This window comes from Octopus bimaculoides, chromosome 1, assembly GCF_046866305.1.
Source record: "Octopus bimaculoides isolate indiv1 chromosome 1, ASM4686630v1, whole genome shotgun sequence".
NCBI classification, from domain to species: Eukaryota; Metazoa; Mollusca; class Cephalopoda; order Octopoda; family Octopodidae; genus Octopus; species Octopus bimaculoides.
Window position 1 is genome coordinate 97,528,259 of NC_142928.1, and position 17,251 is coordinate 97,545,509.

General features: G+C 33.5%; 2 protein-coding genes across 16 annotated transcripts in view; one reads left to right on the forward strand and one right to left on the reverse strand.

Moving 5' to 3' along the window:
- The window catches only part of LOC106879884 (protein CUSTOS-like), a 53,027-nt gene extending 50,694 nt beyond the window's left edge, over positions 1 to 2,333 (reverse strand). For both annotated transcript variants that reach the window (XM_089354536.1, XM_014929618.3), the window contains exon 1: positions 2,111 to 2,333. In XM_089354536.1, the coding sequence (XP_089210662.1) occupies positions 2,111 to 2,333 (223 nt within the window). The remainder of the gene's footprint in view (positions 1 to 2,110) is intronic.
- Positions 310 to 17,251, forward strand: part of LOC106879882 (uncharacterized) — a 164,255-nt gene continuing 147,313 nt past the window's right edge. The window contains exons 1-3 of one of the 14 annotated variants that reach the window (XM_014929611.3): positions 1,930 to 2,076; positions 2,861 to 3,105; positions 3,270 to 3,344. In XM_014929611.3, coding sequence (XP_014785097.2) covers positions 3,286 to 3,344 — 59 coding nt within the window. In that variant the 5' untranslated portion in view covers positions 1,930 to 2,076; positions 2,861 to 3,105; positions 3,270 to 3,285. Of the gene's footprint in view, positions 613 to 1,894; positions 2,077 to 2,120; positions 2,553 to 2,860; positions 3,120 to 3,266; positions 3,345 to 17,251 lie in introns of those variants that run through there. The other 13 variants (XM_014929607.3, XM_089354527.1, XM_089354530.1 and 10 more) reach the window with 13 other exon arrangements.

Genomic DNA, 17,251 nt, shown 5'->3' on the forward strand with positions numbered 1-17,251 from the left:
CTAGAGACATTATGGTCTCTATGGAAAGAAAAAAGAACAAAAAAGGATATTGTATATCTTGACTTGTAGGCAAGAACGGCAAAACAAAAAAAATTGCAATCAAAGAAAATGTTTTCTCTGTTGGAAAACGAACTGAAGTTAAATTATTACTGGTAACTTTGAAATACAGAAGTAGAGCAGATATTCTTCGTTGCTAAATTGCAGGAACAAAGGAGGAGTGTGGTCGGTTTTAAAACATCGAATGGTGGCGCCCAGTTGCTGGTAGCGGGTGGGTGGGGGACAGCCAGGAGGGGCGATCGTGCGCTTCTCATATTAAAGCGGCACAGATTGTCTTGCGTCAACTCAGAAACAGCAATCTCTTATTTCTCTACCTGTCAGACGCAATGATCATCAATGAGACAACGATGGCGACCTCAGACTTATTCATATCAAGCCAAAATGCATATACAGCCATGAACTGATCTTAAAAAAAAAACAAACAAACAAAAAACTGTTCTACATCTGCCTTTTGTCAATTTTTTCCCTTCACAGGTTCGACAAGAAAGTGAAGAACATTTGGTATCGAAATCCATTGGAAAAGCAACAAAATATATAAACAAAGGAAAAAAAAAGGTAAGGTCGCAAAAAAAAAAACAAAAACAAAAAACAAACAAACAAAACAAATCCTATACACTTATGTATAAAAAAAATAATGAATGCTGTGTAGAAAACATATAAATTGTATATCGCACGGAGATGTCTAGAAGTATATTAGCCAAATGTCATAAGTAGAAAAACAGGCAGCTAGTTTATAGAAGAGGCCAAGAAAGGAGAACAAAATTAATCTAAATTCAGAATAGAAAATATATTACTACCAAGGAGAACTGGAAAACATGAGATACATTTTATTATAAAACGCAGATCAGAAAGGATATAGGGAGAATATCCATTTAAGTGGAGAAACCATATCACACATATATATATATCGGTAAAAAAGAGGGAGAAGCTAAGTGGCTGCTTGCTCTTTGAGAGTTGAATAGCTGAATACAGCAGCACAAAAACGAATATATGGAACAATATTTTACAAAAGAATTATGTCGTAGCAGAGACAGCTGTAGAAAGAACTTCGCCTGTATTATCTTGACTTAAATATAATTGACATGATAGTAAAGCTAACAGAAGGCAGAGATGCTTGTGGAATGAATGAATAGCATTGTAGTGGTTGTTAAACAGCGATTATTATTTAGGGTACAGAGAACATAGGACCAGAACCTTGTAGATACAATAATTACAACAGAATTAATGATTATTTTTTTTCTTAACTAAGTCTCTAAAAAAAGAAAACACGGAATCAATATAAAGAAAGAAATTCAAAACCAAGTAAAAATTGTTGCTGAAATGTGAAATATTACAATTGAAAAGAAATACATTATTAATACAAGGCATCACAATCTTGGTAGAAGAAGAAAAAAATAATAATAAAAGGTTAAAAATACATTTAAAAATGAGTAGTATGAACCCCCCACCCTAACTGATGCTACTGTTTGTGTAGCAAAGCATAGAATTAGAAGAGGAACAAGGACTGATAAAGTAAATCAGATCTCTCCATATTGGCAGCAGTTGAGTTCACGGAAGGGGAAAGGGAGTGGAAATCACCGTCCCCTGCTCCGATGTCTTCCATATATATTTAACACTGGATACTATTCTCAGTTGATACGGATAAAGAATATAATAGTCCTCAGATGGAATTACTTTTGCCATGGCATTCTATAACCAAAATAAACACAGTTGAGATTTCTACAAAATAAAAATGAGGAAAAACACTGCCAGTCTATTTTACTACCCATCCAACATGGCAGCTAACGATCGCGCCGCACGCGGTTGATTAGCATAATACAGACATACCATATATGGTAGTAGGAACCTGACGTCAGCAAGAGCAGCGGCGGCATGGCTGCTTATGAGATGAGGTAGGGAAGTGAAGCTATAAATGCCACTTCACTATATTATATGAGACAAAGGAAATACCGCCCCATCGCCATATTATATAGTTCGCTCAGTTTATTGTTGCTGACGTTACTGTATTTATATCGTATGGTAAGAATATAATTAGACACAAGTGATAATTTACTTGCGTTACTGTCGTCTTCGGTATGTAGCTCTACTGAAATGGCAGCTTCTCTAAGTCGTTGAATTTCTTCTTGGTCTTCTTCATCACTACTACTACTGTTATTGCTGCAGCAGCTTGTGATAGAGTTGGTTTTCTTACTTGTAGATGTCCAAATCATGGAATCTCTATTATGTTGTGTGTAGCTGCTACTTGCTGTGTTTGACCAGGTCTTACTTTCTGCCATCGTTCAATACTACTGTTGCAGCTTCCTCTCTAGTTTACACAATAAAAAAAAAAAGAAGTTACAAAAAAAAAACCCCCCAAAACAAAACAACATCTTTTTTTTTCTTTCTCTCCTTTGTTAATTTCTTCCCGCTTAAAAATACTTTCGGTACAACGAAACCCGACGGTAAGGCATTTTGGAATAAATTTAATGGAAAAAGAAAACTTTGACAAGGAAAAAGTACATTACAATTTTTTTTTTGTGTGTATGATAATGAATTTTCAGATAAAAGAGTTGTTAGGAAGTAAAGTCGAGATTGGAACAGCGATTTATCTCTATAATTTGTATATTTTTGTTATGAATTACAGTAGTTTTCAGTGGTTTTCCTCCTTATATCACCTTGCCAATTTTCACCTGTGAATTAAAATTTTTTTTTGTCTGTTGTATTTTTCTCTTAATTTCATTTTATAATACTTTACTACTTCTATGTCAAGCGACTACCCTGATCACTTATAGTCAATACATTTCGTTTTTATTTTGTTTGGAAGGACTAATGATGCCTGTGTCACTAGGTTTAGTACTTCGCCATGGATGTCGACGTCCATGTTACACTCGAACATACACCACCTAACCCCCTCACACACGTATATATATAAACCAGGGGAAGGCGTGGACAGCCTCCACTTAATTCATCTTGACTTCCCCCGATGCTAGTTTCGACTTAAAACCCACTTCGGATATGGATTTCTGTTTATCAACCTAAACAGTTTACTTTAAACAAAAAGAGCCAACGGTAAACTGATAAAAGTATATATATATATATATATCCTAACTATTTATTTGGAATTTTATTTTAAAAAAATATTTTTATATTTTATTTCTTTAATAATTTATCCAATTCAGTTTTTGATTTTCCCCCACTTTTTCTTTTTTTTTCTTTCTGGCGGGTTAAAGAAGTTCCCTTTAACTCAACATGGCCTACAGCAGCCTGAGTCGAGCCCAGCTGAGTTTTGAATATCTACATACCAATTCGTAAGTATCCCATCCTAGTTCGGAACACAGTTAATACAATGTAGATAAATACTCACTATATGCCCTACTTATAATATACATACACATCCAAGTAAAACAAGACGTTTTACACATTCATTAACAGACCTTTTGAATGTGTTACGCGTGGTAAAAGCATTTTTTGATATTGTTGTACGTCGTCAAGTAAAGGTTTTACATAAGTCTCTCTTGTTCCTTCTCTCGTCAAAATTAAGCAAGGTACATGGCACAATTTGTTGTAGAATGGCTACGTATTTGCAATTTGTTACATATTGCAATCATTATACCAGAACTATTTTCGACTTTAGCTTGCATATCATTTGCTGAATTTCTTGTCAGTTTTTTTTTTTTTTTAGAAAGCAAAATAATTATATTGCTTTGTTCAATTAATTTTATGGACAATACTTACGTATTAAAAAAGTAATCAAACGATTTGAATAATTTTATTGCTAGTTGTTTAAGACAGAAGCCAAGGTGTTTCGCCCAAGCTTCGTCTTCTTGCTGGCTGCGATGACGTCATCTGGCAGAACGAGAAACATGGCGATGCGCAATGAAAAATTGAAAACCGAATCAAGTCATTGTCGACCCACTGATATTCTTTATCCATATTTTAATAAGATATTCTATCACAACGTTTTACAAACGAATTAATCACTACCTCACTAAAGATCTATATGCTTATAACAAGTGTATTTAGGTCTTAGCTGATAATTTATTTTAATCGATTTTTTTCGTTTATCAGTTATTGACCTCAATAGTCTTGCTGCTTTATTTCTCTGACTTGTGCAACAATCAATTAAACTCTAACTTTTAATATCTTTAGTTATATTTTCAGTGAATTATGATTGTTTCAAGGCTGTTAACCTTTCCCGTTCTCTTGAGTAAATTCTAGACATAGCTCATTGTAATCATTTAATTTATTATCCTGGAACATGTTTTTGCCTTTTCTTGATCAGGTCCAAAGTGACATCATTCGAGATAGATGAAAACTACAAAAACAAACTAGTTTTCTAACCCTCAGTGTTTCTTCTTAACCAGCAGAAATACAACTCTTATTGTCTTTCACAATAATCACAACGGAAAGTATATTTAGTTCGAAATAAGAAAACCAAAACTAAAAAGAAAAAAAAAGTCTTGTATTAAAATTTACGGACAAAAAATTTTTTGATGGGCAGTGTAAAATTAAAAAATTAACTTGACGACGTTTTTATCTTCACGATAGAGAAAAAACAAAATCCATTAACATAATTGGAAAATCAGAAGAAATCTAGGTCATTGTACTGAACAATATTACGTGTGTACGTATCTATATTAACCTGGGTTCCATGCATGTGTTAATTTGTATTTTATGTGTCAAAAGTAATGTTTTGTTGTAAGAATATAATGTTTTGATGATTTGCCGAATTTATCGGTTGAAACTATTTCTATGAGCAATTGTGCAGTCAAGAATAGACCAACTAATTGTTTGCAAAGACATTGTCGTGACTAAATTCACTGAATAGATTTCATATTTTGACAACGGGTTTATAATTTAATTTCTTTATCGGGCTTCTGTTCTTTGTTTGCATATCTGTATTCATGCATTTGAAATTAGGACATCATTGTGTTCCTACTGCAAGTTTTTTGTTTCTTGCATTGTCATCAAGGCGACTAGTTCCAATACTGAATGTATTTTGTATATTGTTCTCTTTCATACATTCATATGCACAGCGTACACACGTAAATGCAAATGCACGCGCATATATACGAATCAAATGTTCCGTAACTGAGAATTTACTCTGTAGTCTGTTTAACAAAAAAAAAAAAAAAAAGCTGGATAAGCACACATGCACGCCATTTGGGCGATTGTTCAACCGAATCTGGTTGAGATATGACTCGTACGATGTTCTTTTGGTTTGCAGCTTACATTTTAATCGTTTCCCGACCACTACCAGTGACTCTGCGGTTTCCTAGCTCGCCCATCTATTTGTAGAATCGATCTCGATGTTTTTGCGCCTCAAAATGAGTTAAGGGATTTACAGTCACTTAAACGATGGCGATTTGAGATGCCAAAATCTCTTTTTAGTCAATAGCATGTAGGCAAAGACTCATTTTAGACAATGGCGTTTAGAAAGCTCAGCAAACACCCAAATTAGGTAATGCTTCGGAAATTGGTCAAACACCCATTTGAGACAATGGCTGATTTGTAGTTAGGATAACACCCGTCTGAATGTTTTTGGAAGAGGGTAGTAACTCCACATGTAGGGACGGGCTGGTGTGATGCCTTTGTAGCAGGATACATAAGCATTCAATGTTTACAAATGAATCTTGTGAATTTGACTGATAAACTGGGTTGGCTTCATTTATTTGGTTATGCATATTTGGTCTCTTGTGGAATATGCCATGTTTCAAGTCCTTGTATACTTAGTTTAAAACAGTAGACAGTGAAAACAATCTATATTTGATGTGTTCAAAAATATTGTATTGGTGAAGCCTGCATTACTGTACAACTTGTTTCCCACCAATTTATTTGTATTATCAAATTCCTTTGTCCTTTAGACATTGAAATATGAAGTTACTTGTTTCTTGATCATAATACCTCTTCAGATAGAAACCACAAAAGCACTCATGACTAAAAAAAAAAGTCGAACTTGAATCAACAACCAGATGGAAAATACAGTCAAATCTCTCTCAAGTTGTAACTTACTATCTCAAAAAGGAAATAGTACATTGAGCAATGAAATTCTAGATGCATAATGTCTGAAAAAAAAAACATGTGATGGCCATTGTAGACATGTTTTTAATCCTAGTCTGCTGAGTTTGCAATGACCTGAGGCTAAACAACAAATAGGAAAACAACTAATTGACAAGTAACACTTTTACCTATTGTCATTAACAAAGAATGACCAGCTAAAGTTGGCTCTTGTTTGGTTTGGTATTTAGTCAAGATTGCTTTTGTTAATATGGTGTGTTTTCTTATTAAAAGTTATATTGTCAAGAAATGAGTCTTCATATTACAGTATTTAATAAAACCAGTGAGACCCATGTTGTACAGTTGTGCCTCAAAACCATTGCTGTCCAGAAAGAGAAAAATGGATGCCAGTGTAGTATGTGATATACAGCTACTTAAATCTAGACTAGCTTGTGATCTACATTCAAAATTTTGTTATAAATTTGCAATTATAATTAGAGAAATGAGTTAAACATTTAAAAAATAAAAGAAAACTTTTGCTGCATGGACCAATATCTCCATGTTCATTAAGGAGTTCATAGCGTTGGAGAAATTCTATTTCAGCTTCATCTCGAATGACCTGTGTGTAAAATTCTTTTGCCCTCATCACATCTTCTTTCAATGAGCTCAGGACTAAAAGTGTTTAAATCATAAAAAGTTTTTTTGGTTATATACCTAATCAACCAGAAGTTGAGTACATAGATGAATTGTAAATGTAGATCAAAAAGTCTGTGTAGATCACAAACTATCCCATTTGAACTAATGTAGATCACAAGCTATACCAGAAAAATGTATTCTAAATATTTCAAGTTGTGGAAACTGTGTAACTCTCTCTCTCACCATTGTTAGATGCCACAACATATGTTGTGGCATCTAACAATGGTGAATAAAACTGAAACTGAACAAAACAAATGTTATATGTAATAGATATTTTTTTACTGCTTAGTTAAAAGGAATGGTCAGTGTCCATGACCTTTGTATGTCCAGCAAAACAAATGAGCTTGATAACAGCTAATATTCAATTTGGGCATCTATATGTCTGCCAGAAGGGAAATACATTCCTTCCTCTAGAGAGGACGGAATAAATATAATTTTTAGTATAATAGTGGTAGATTAGATAGGAGATAGTAGACCTCTATGGGCTAGAGGTTGAAGTTTTGTTGGTGGCAAAGTGTTTGCCAATTTGTTCGATGTGATCATGAATGTTAATGTGTATAGCAGCAGCAATGCTTTCACAAGATTGTTTCCTTGATGTGTCTCAGTGCTCTGAAGACAAACGTGTCATGCCCTAGTTGCTGAATGTTTTCAAGATATCTTTTCATGGAACATTGTGGGTTTGATTGAGTTTTTGTGTTTACATGTGGATAATGCTTGTATACAGAAGATTAAGAAGTGAAGAGGAGTGTTTGCACAGGAGTAAGTGTTGTTAAAATTAACATCAAGTGGATTATTAATGTACATGATGAAGAGGGGGAAGGGCAATAAAATTGAACTTTGGGGTATGCAAAAGTTGACAGTATGAATCAAAGATAGAGAGAACCTCATCACCACATATAATCTAACAAACTTCCAATCCAAGAGATTGGAGACAAATTCCAGAAGACAGACAAGCTTTGTTTGAAAATTCTCATGCCAGACAAGGTCAAATGCTTTTAAACCACATTTTTGCTGAATTTTTTTCAAAGAAGTATCGCTAGTGAGTAACTGGTGTCTCAGCAGGTGACCTGTATGTTTTGGGGTACATAAAAATTGTAAAGCTTTAAAATAATTTTAGGATTCCTTGTGGTTATCAATTTTCAGTGATTTTTTTTTTAAGAGAGCACAGATGGCTCAAAAGATAGAGCCTAGCTGAGATATTGGCAGTTCATATACTGTCCTTGGCACATTGTGTTTGTGACCAAGTCACTTATACTCCCTCAAATAGGTAAGTGCAACTAACTATAAATAGGTACCATAGAATCATCTTTTATCACCCATGTTCCATACTGTCATGGGTTGGAAGGTTTGACTGGATCTGACAGGTCTAAGGATTGCCTCATGCTCCAATATTCCTGTAAACTTGCAAAATGTTTCATTAGCTTGTACTCTATTCAGCTTCACCTGTGGGTATAGCAGCTAGAAGAGCATTGTATCCTGCAGTCAGGTGTCAATATCGATAGATGCATCTAGTTACGAAAAAAGTCCAGTAACTGATTGTTATCTGATATATGTACATGTATGTGTGTGACATAGAATAAAGTATAGCTATCTACACAAGTCTACAAATTATGAACTGAAATTATAGTCATAAATTTACAAACTGTGTGCCATATATTTATATATATACTTTTTATCTTGAACTATTGAACTCTGTAAATCTAAAAACCAAACCCTATTTATCACTGAGCATGCAAACCATGCATCACTCATCATAGTGAATATAGTTATGAATTCAAAATCCATGCATGAATTGCTACCACAAAGCTTCGAATTATAGAACTACAAACCATGCACCATTTATTACCATAAACCAAGCTGTGAGCAATTTATCATGCTGAGCCTACAAATTATGATAATATTTCGCTATGACTATTAGCTATGAATAATTTATCTTTATGACCTACAGACAATGCACCAATCATTACCATGACCTACAAAGCACAAATTACCAGGAGTTAATAATCCATGCACTAATCATTACAATGACTTACAAATCATGGACTAATCATCTCTAAGAATCTACAAGCAGTGCACTGATCATCATTATAAGCCAACAAACCATGCACCAATCATCACTATAAATCTACAAGCCATGCACCAATCATTGCCATTACTCTAAAAGCCATGTGTATCGACAAACCAACAAAGCATGCTTCAATCACCATGAGTGAATCATTGCTATGAATATACAAACCATGCACCAATCATCACTTGATCCAATAAACCACAGACTATAACTCTACAAATCTTGCACTAATCAATGCCTTGAGCTAACAAACCATGTACCAATCATTGCCATAAAATTTTCAAAGCATGTACCAGTCATCACCATGACTCTATAATTCACCATTCATAATCATGAACCAATAAATGAAGCATTTAGTCATCACCATGAGCCAATAAACCATGCACTGATCATCATCACGAGCCTGTGATTCAAGAACTTACAAGCCATCACCATGAACTAATGATCCATACACCATAACTCTACAAACTTTGTATTATCATTACAAATCTATAACCCATGCTCCAATCTTCACTCTCAGGTAACAGGATCATGCATTCATTATCATGGTTCTATAAAGCATGATCCATTATCATGAACCTTCAAACTTCAAACCTTTTGTTATCTTCAACCCATGTAGCAATCTTCACTATCAGCTAACAAATTGTACATCAGCTGTCACCATAGCCCTACAAAAAAATGTTAAACTCCTTATCTTGAACATTTACCACTATGAACCTACTAGCCATACACCAATCATCAATAGGATCCTCCAAACTAACTTCAATGTAATCCATTTCATGCCCTTTGTGCATTAGTTGCCGCACACGAGCATGCACTCTCATGAATGATTTAGATAAAAATATCACTGGCTGGACAAAAGTCAAGAACCATTGCCATACCAGTAGAGCCACTCTGCTATACTGATACTGATATGATCAATTGGCCAGCTATTTGGTGTAGTAGTTTGTTACAAGAGACTTACTTGAAACAAGTTAATGACTTCCAGATGATCTGACCAAATAGGATATTAGTTTTAATAAAGCTGTTGAGCAGGAACCATTGATGATGACAGTGGATCGATCAGTGCAGAACATCTCTTATGTCATAGACCATCATTTACAATAGAAGAGGATGTCAACAGATGACTAGTCTTTAAATCTTTAGTAGACATTAAGTCTTTGTTGACTTGAGAAATGTCTTAATAGTCTGAAGGACTTACATTGTAAAATTAAACCAGTTCTTTCAAAGAAGTCAAAATAGGATCAATATGGAAGGGAAAAAGAAATTTCCAAGTATCTAATTTATGATGGGAGTAGAAAGTACTCTGTAGTGTAACCAGTAATGCAGTTGGCTGGTAAACGATAGATGATTGGTTCAAGTCTTTTCTGTTGTTCACTTCTGATTCAGATTTAGGTGTGTATTGTGTTATGTAGTCTGTATTGATTATATATGTTTGTATTTATTAAGAGTAGCTCTGTGCATTTATTAATCCAGTGAAGGTCCTGTTAGGCATGCTAACAATGGTATAATGAAAGGGTCGTTCCAAAGAAGTTATTGAAGAATGGGAGAAAATGAGTCAACAGTGATTTGCTTGGCATTCCTAATGTTTCAAAGTAAAATTAGTCTGAAATAAAGTTAAACATAGAGGCGCAGGAGTGGCTGTTGTGTGGTAAGTAGCTTGCTTACCAACATTGTCCCTGCATGGCACCTTGGGCAAGTGTCTTCTACTATAACCTTGGACTGACTGAAGCCTTGTGAGTGGATTTGGTAGGCGGAAACTGAAAGAAGCCCACCGTATATATGTGTCTTTGTCCCCACCTACCATCGCTTGACAACTGATGTTGGTGTGTTTACGTTTTCCGTAACTTAGTGGTTTGGCAAAAAAGGTCGATAGAAAAAGTACGAGGCTTACAAAGAATAAGTCCTGGGGTCGATTTGTTAGACTAAAGGCGGTGCTCCAGCATGGCCACAGTCAAATAACTGAAACAATTAAAAGAATATATCTTCCATAAGATTTTGTTGTCTGGCCTGGGGAAACTATTGAGTTTGTTCACTTGAGGTTTTCATTCCTGTTTTAAAATTTGTAGAATACATTAGATCATATTTTTCATGGAGGTAAAGATAAAATGAATTGTAATATTATGATTTACATTTTACTGTAAAAGTACATTATGATAAATATATTTATCATTCAAAGAACTTGCAAAAAACTTCATGGAATTGGTACAAAATTACTTTGTTGAAACTGTTTCACTGGAATTTTATTTCTGTACTTGTAATGCTGGTTTTGACAAAGGTACAAAGCCATAGAAATTATGTAAGAGTAAAATAAAATGCTGGAATATTTGTCTTCTCTAAAAATTGGAGTAAAATATTCTCACTCAGAAATTGAAATAAGATTGCAGAGTTTATTTATTGGTAGAGCCTACTGTAAGCCACTAGCCTGTCCTGTGAATGTTAATATTTATATTTAGTTGTAGTGGACACAAAACGTTTTGTTCTATCTGCATTAGGCTTTTAGCTTTGTTTTTCATCAATAATCTAAATAATCATTTTTGTTAAAGATTATAATTGATACCAAGCAAAGGCTTAACTCTATTTCATATGATCTATGCTGCTGTTCAGAAAACGTTTCAATACTTCTATCAATGACAATTTCAGATTCTGATGTGATCCAGCGTGTTTATAGATCTGTTTTTACAACAAAATCAATGTTTGTGTCTGAGCTGTTCAATGGAAATGTAACAAGTTTTGTAAAACTTCTATCATCTGTTTAACTGTCACCTACACTGTTGTCATGGATAGTTGATTTACACAAATTGTTAAGCTGGTTTGACTGTTGATCAGACTGGTTTAATTTCAGTGCTGATTTTTTTATTACCAGCAGTTAGATAAATATATATATATGTAATAATTAGATTTGATGACATTATTTCTTATTTACTGTTTCTTCATGCTTGGGAGAGAATGTACTGGCATATCTATATATTTAGATAATGTTGTATTCATGTTTATAATGGAGACTTTTTATACTACTTACTATTCATTTCTAAAATTGGAATGGAACAGCTTGCTAAGATCACCACACAGTAGTTAAAACAAGCTATAAACTTATAACTAGCTAAATAGTCAATTTGGTCCAGTACTTTAATCTTAGTCATTGGGCTGTTTATTAGTAATTTGTTTTTAGAATGTTAGATGTGCTTGTGATTTAAACTGACAAAAATGTGAAGAGTTTGTTTATCTAGTAACATGCTGTGAGCTACCATGTACTTACCTCAAAGTTATACATAAATATGAAATCCTTATTTGGTATGAAATACAATAGATAATATTTGACATAACAGTAATCTTCACTGAAATATTGATGCATCTGTTCTACTGGACTAGTATAATAGATAAATGCATTCAAATTTTTTGTGTATGGGCTCAGTATTAGTTTTGAGATTTGACCTATACAAGCTAATCAGAAAAAAGTAAAAATGAAACTAATTGAAATTTAGTTAACACATAAGTTCATAGTTTTATCAAACCCTAGTAAATATGACAGTAGATAACTGCTCCATTTCCTTTGAATAATCTTTGAGCTTGTTTATCCAGTTATCTGAATATCTGATTAGTAAAGATGTCAATTCTAAATCTACATTATTTTTTAATATTTTACATGGAGAAAAGAGTTGATGGGTGATGTTTTTCATGACTGCAATGGGTTATAGTGGGGAATGGAATAACCAAACATATTAAGAAGATATGAATTCATAGCAAAAACATTAAACACAGTCTATTAGGAAGAGAGAGAACACTATGAACCTATTTAACATGTGCTAATGTTAAAAAAAAGAAGATACTCTTGATGTATGGAGTAGCTATTATAATTTCAGGAAGATTAAATGAATATGCTTGGTGATACATTAGATATGCCCCGAATGTTGTTCTTTTGTGTCTAGTTTTGTTTTTTTCCTTAATCAGTATGGAAAGAAATATGATGATTGCAAATTAACATTTTTTTCAAATGAAATTGGATATATAAAACACTTTATGCAGCAACCAACAAAGTCTTCTGTAATAAATTTTAAAGACAAAATTGATGCTAGAAGCTGAGTTTTTGGTAATTTTGACAATGTAAACTTGTAATTGTGTCAAGTAGGTTAACTGGATATGAGCTCAGGAAAAGGATAGGACATAAAATGTACATGTGTACATAATGTTTAAGATATAGTTTATTATGCCAAATACAATAAAATTTCAAATTAATGAAACTGTTGAAAATGCACAACAAATTGGTAGGTTGAGTTTGATTGACCAGAAGAGCAAACAGGAAATATTTTACATAGAGAGTTTGCAGTGGAGCTTGAGAATTTAACAAAACAGAACCCTATTATGCTATTCAACATCAATTATTAAAGAAATATTGGAAGAATTACAGAATTTGACAACTTGTTTCTTTGAAAAGTGAAATATCAAATGTAGATTTATTGGTGCAGTATTTTAAGACACTGGACACTCTTGGAGTGGTTGGCGTTAAGAAGGGCATCCAGCTGTAGAAACTCTGCCAAATCAGATTGGAGCCTGGTGTCGCCTCTTGGTCCACCAGTCCTCAGTCAAATCGTCCAACCCATGCTAGCATGGAAAGCGGACGTTAAATGATGATGATGATGACAGTGGACCTTATCAGCAAGTAGTACTTTTGGATGAAAAAAAATGAGCCAGGAGTTAACCCTGCTTCCATATGTCAGATTTGATGAGATATGACAATCTCTACTATTTAAACTAATTGTAAACTACAAAGTAGTAGCATGATGGTGTTGACATTAATGTGCTGGTTGAAAGTATTATTATCTGATTGGGTGACTTGTCCAGACCAATGCAACTCTTCCATGCCAAATGTCCTGATCTTCTAAAGCAGTCTTCATATCCTCAACCAGTGTATGCTCGTCTTGGTCTGCTGATACCTATATGTCTATGTTTTTGGGTTTCCAGTGAAGGAAATTGTTGGATATTGCATTCTTGCTTCTCCAGCAGTGTCCTGCATAATGTCATCTGTTCTCTGATTACCGAGGTGATGGTAAGAAGACTGTCATACAGTTGCTGCTTTGTAGCTACCAACAAAGATCAAGAACTGCACAAAGCACTCTCGTGTATATACCACCAAGCTTCTTTTCCAGTCTCATGTCAGTATCCATGCTGAAGAGCCATACAGAAGTACTGATTCAATGACTGCTTTGAAAAAAACACTCTTCATGCCAGGAAGAGAAGACTTCCAGAGAATTCTGTGTCTGTCTTGGGTATTCCATGGTTTTGCAATCTCTGCTTGGATATCCTTTTCTGTTGAAGGTATGTAACTTCTCAGGTAGGTAAAGTCATCAATCATCTTCGGATTAGAGCCATTCAGAGTTCAGATATCACCTGTTATGTTATAGCCCATGTATTCAGTCTTACCGGCATTGACATATAATCCTATTTGTGCAGCTGTAATCTTAAGTGCATGTAACGTTTCCTCTTCTAATTCTATATTATCTTCCAAGAAGAGCATTGTTATCTGCATGGTTGGCATCCTATAATTTTACTGCAGGATGTCTTCTACTTGGTCAGTAATTTCTAAAGTATTTGGAAATAACTTCATCTTCCTAGGCACTTTCCACTTAACTGGGCAGGTCATTGGAGACCTATTAATTAGATTCTGACATTGAAACAGGCTTGTGCAATATCATCTTTTGCTTGAGATTAAATTCACTAAATTGTGCTGGTTTATTTTCTAGAAATTTCTATTGTAAGCTTGTTTTGATAGAGCTCAGAACTATAGAACTGAGACTACAATCCTTTTATAATTGAATCATATAGTTTGTGTAAAACTAGATTGTAGTAGCTTAAATCAACCACAATCAAGATCCTTGGCCCTGTTTAGCATAAGAATTAAATAAAACTGTTCTCTTTTGGTATGTACAACAAATTTAAATTTGTATCCTGTTGGTCTAGGCTATATAATCTGATTCTGAAATCAGTAATTGATCTTTGAATCAAACCATGAGATCATTTAGTTACATTTAAATTCATTGTTAACTCATTTAAGGTTTCAATTCTTAGTCCTGATTACATTTAGTTATTGAGATTGGTTTCAAATTTTGGTACAAGGCCAGCAATTTCAGGGTTGAGTGTAAGTTGATTAAATCGATCCCAGTATTCAACTGGTACTTATTTTATCGTCCTCGAAAGGATGAAAAGCATAGTCATCCTTGGTGGAATTTGAACTCAAGGTAAGGATGGACAAAATACTGATAAGCATTTTGCTCAGCTTGCTACTGATTCTGCCTATTTGCCATCTTAGTGATTGATATTAAAATAAAAAATGACTAAATCCTTTTGTTACCATATTTTTGTTGAGAAATATACAGCCTTCATTTATGTTAATTTTCAAAGTAATGAATTTAGTAAAATAACCTTGTTATAAAGCTGATATTTGGAAAATAAATGAACACAAAATTTCAATGGACAGGTTTAATATCAGGTTGGAATTAAACTGGTTAAGTTATATATAATCTATTCATCTGTTCTCAAGTAAAACTATTATCTTTCGGATTGATAGACTTATGAGAGAGGGCTTATCTATAATCTCATAGTATATTATAGTAGTTTGCTCTAGAAAATGTGGTTTAAGACTAGAGTGATCAGTATAAATTATGCTTGTTAGAAGCTTGGTGTTACATGGCTGATATCAAAATGAAATTTCAGCTCTCATCTGAGTTAAAATATATTTTACGTATTAAGAATTGATCATTATCATGTAACCCACCTTATGACTGCTTTATTACCAAATACCCTTAAACCCATACACTCTGACACCGACCTTTAAATAGGTTTTTCAGATGTCATAAATATGCATGATTTCTCATCTCAATATCTCTCCTATTTGGATTTGACAATAAACATGTTATTGATGTACTTCATTATTCCCAATCAGTTATGGCTGATCATTAGGGAAACTAATTTGGTGTGTTTATCTTCCTAAAAGTACAATTGATTTTGGAACTTATTTGAAGGAAGTGTCTAACGTTTTTAGAATATCAGACAATTTCTGTATTAACTGTGACCTTCTTGAATTATAGTACCTAATTAGATTTAGTAAAGGCATATATTGTAACCCTGCCTTTCCCTAATTTCTGATTCAGACTCTACTTTTTATAAGATTAAAACTAATAGGATCAAGTAGTATAAAGTTACTAATGAGTTCTGTTCAGGTTTAATGGAGGGGTTATGAGATTATTTTTGTTTAGTCCTGGGTCAACCCTGATTGAGTAGACCTATTATCAAAGGACTTACATTGTCAACTATCTCTTGTATGTATATGTAGGACTACATTGTCCAGTGTCAACAGTAGGATGTAATTTGAGGGAAATTTCTAACATGTTGAGTGGCTTCTAAGAGGACTTCTCATTGATTAATAATGAGATGCTGTTAAATGGGTGTCGTTATTTATATTCATGAAAATTACCTTTTGTTTGTATGTTTGTAATTATCAAGTAAATGTTTGTGAACAGAATAATGCAGCCAGTATTTTCCTGTATGTATAATTATACGTCATAAAGTTGATAAAATAATGTAGGGTGCTGATCCTGACATGTACATTACACAATTTATTTCGGATGATTCAGTTGGATCAAGCTCAGGTTTTGTGACATCTTGGTTGATAAAATAAGGATAATTATTTACTCAAATAGTATTTGATTTGATGGCAAGAATTACTGGTTTTAAATATTCAGCTTACAATGAAAAATTACAAGGGAAACAATGAAAATAATTTAAATTGTAAAAAAGAGAAAAGTTTTCTGAATTCTGTAAGTTTTAAAGGTTTATATCTGTCAATGGGATGCAAAATTGTTAAACAAAAGAGAACTATTTTATGCTAGTGGTGTCCTTCGTTCCTAATCTTCTATGGAAACATCCAGTTATGGGGAAATATAACCTTATTTGGAAACAGGTGAGGGTTGGTGACAGGAAGGGCATATGGTCATAGAAGATATGCCTCAACAAAATTCCATCTGAGTTATGCAAGTATAGGAAAAGTGGATGTAAAAGTGAAAAAAGAAAACAAAAAAGAGCAGTTGTTGGCTCAAAGTCTTGGCTATTTTTCTGGAAGAAGCTTATAAATTTAATTGTTGAAATACAGTTCAGATTCCTCAGGCTTTTAAAAACTTTGATCTTGTTTTTAAATATCATGGACAATATTTGTATGATTTATATCTACTTATGTATGTTGTGAAAATAAGCCTGAAAACAATGATTATATTATCTCATATGTGTGACAAATGCTCATGAAACCTGTTAGACATTACTGTTAGCATAATTTATTAATTTAGGCTTTCAATAATGTCAGTGTTGAAGTTAACTTGTTGTTACTAATGTTCTCTTATTTTATCTTTGTTTTTTTTTTAATGGCATGAATGGTATTTAGAAACATGAATATTTGCATATGAG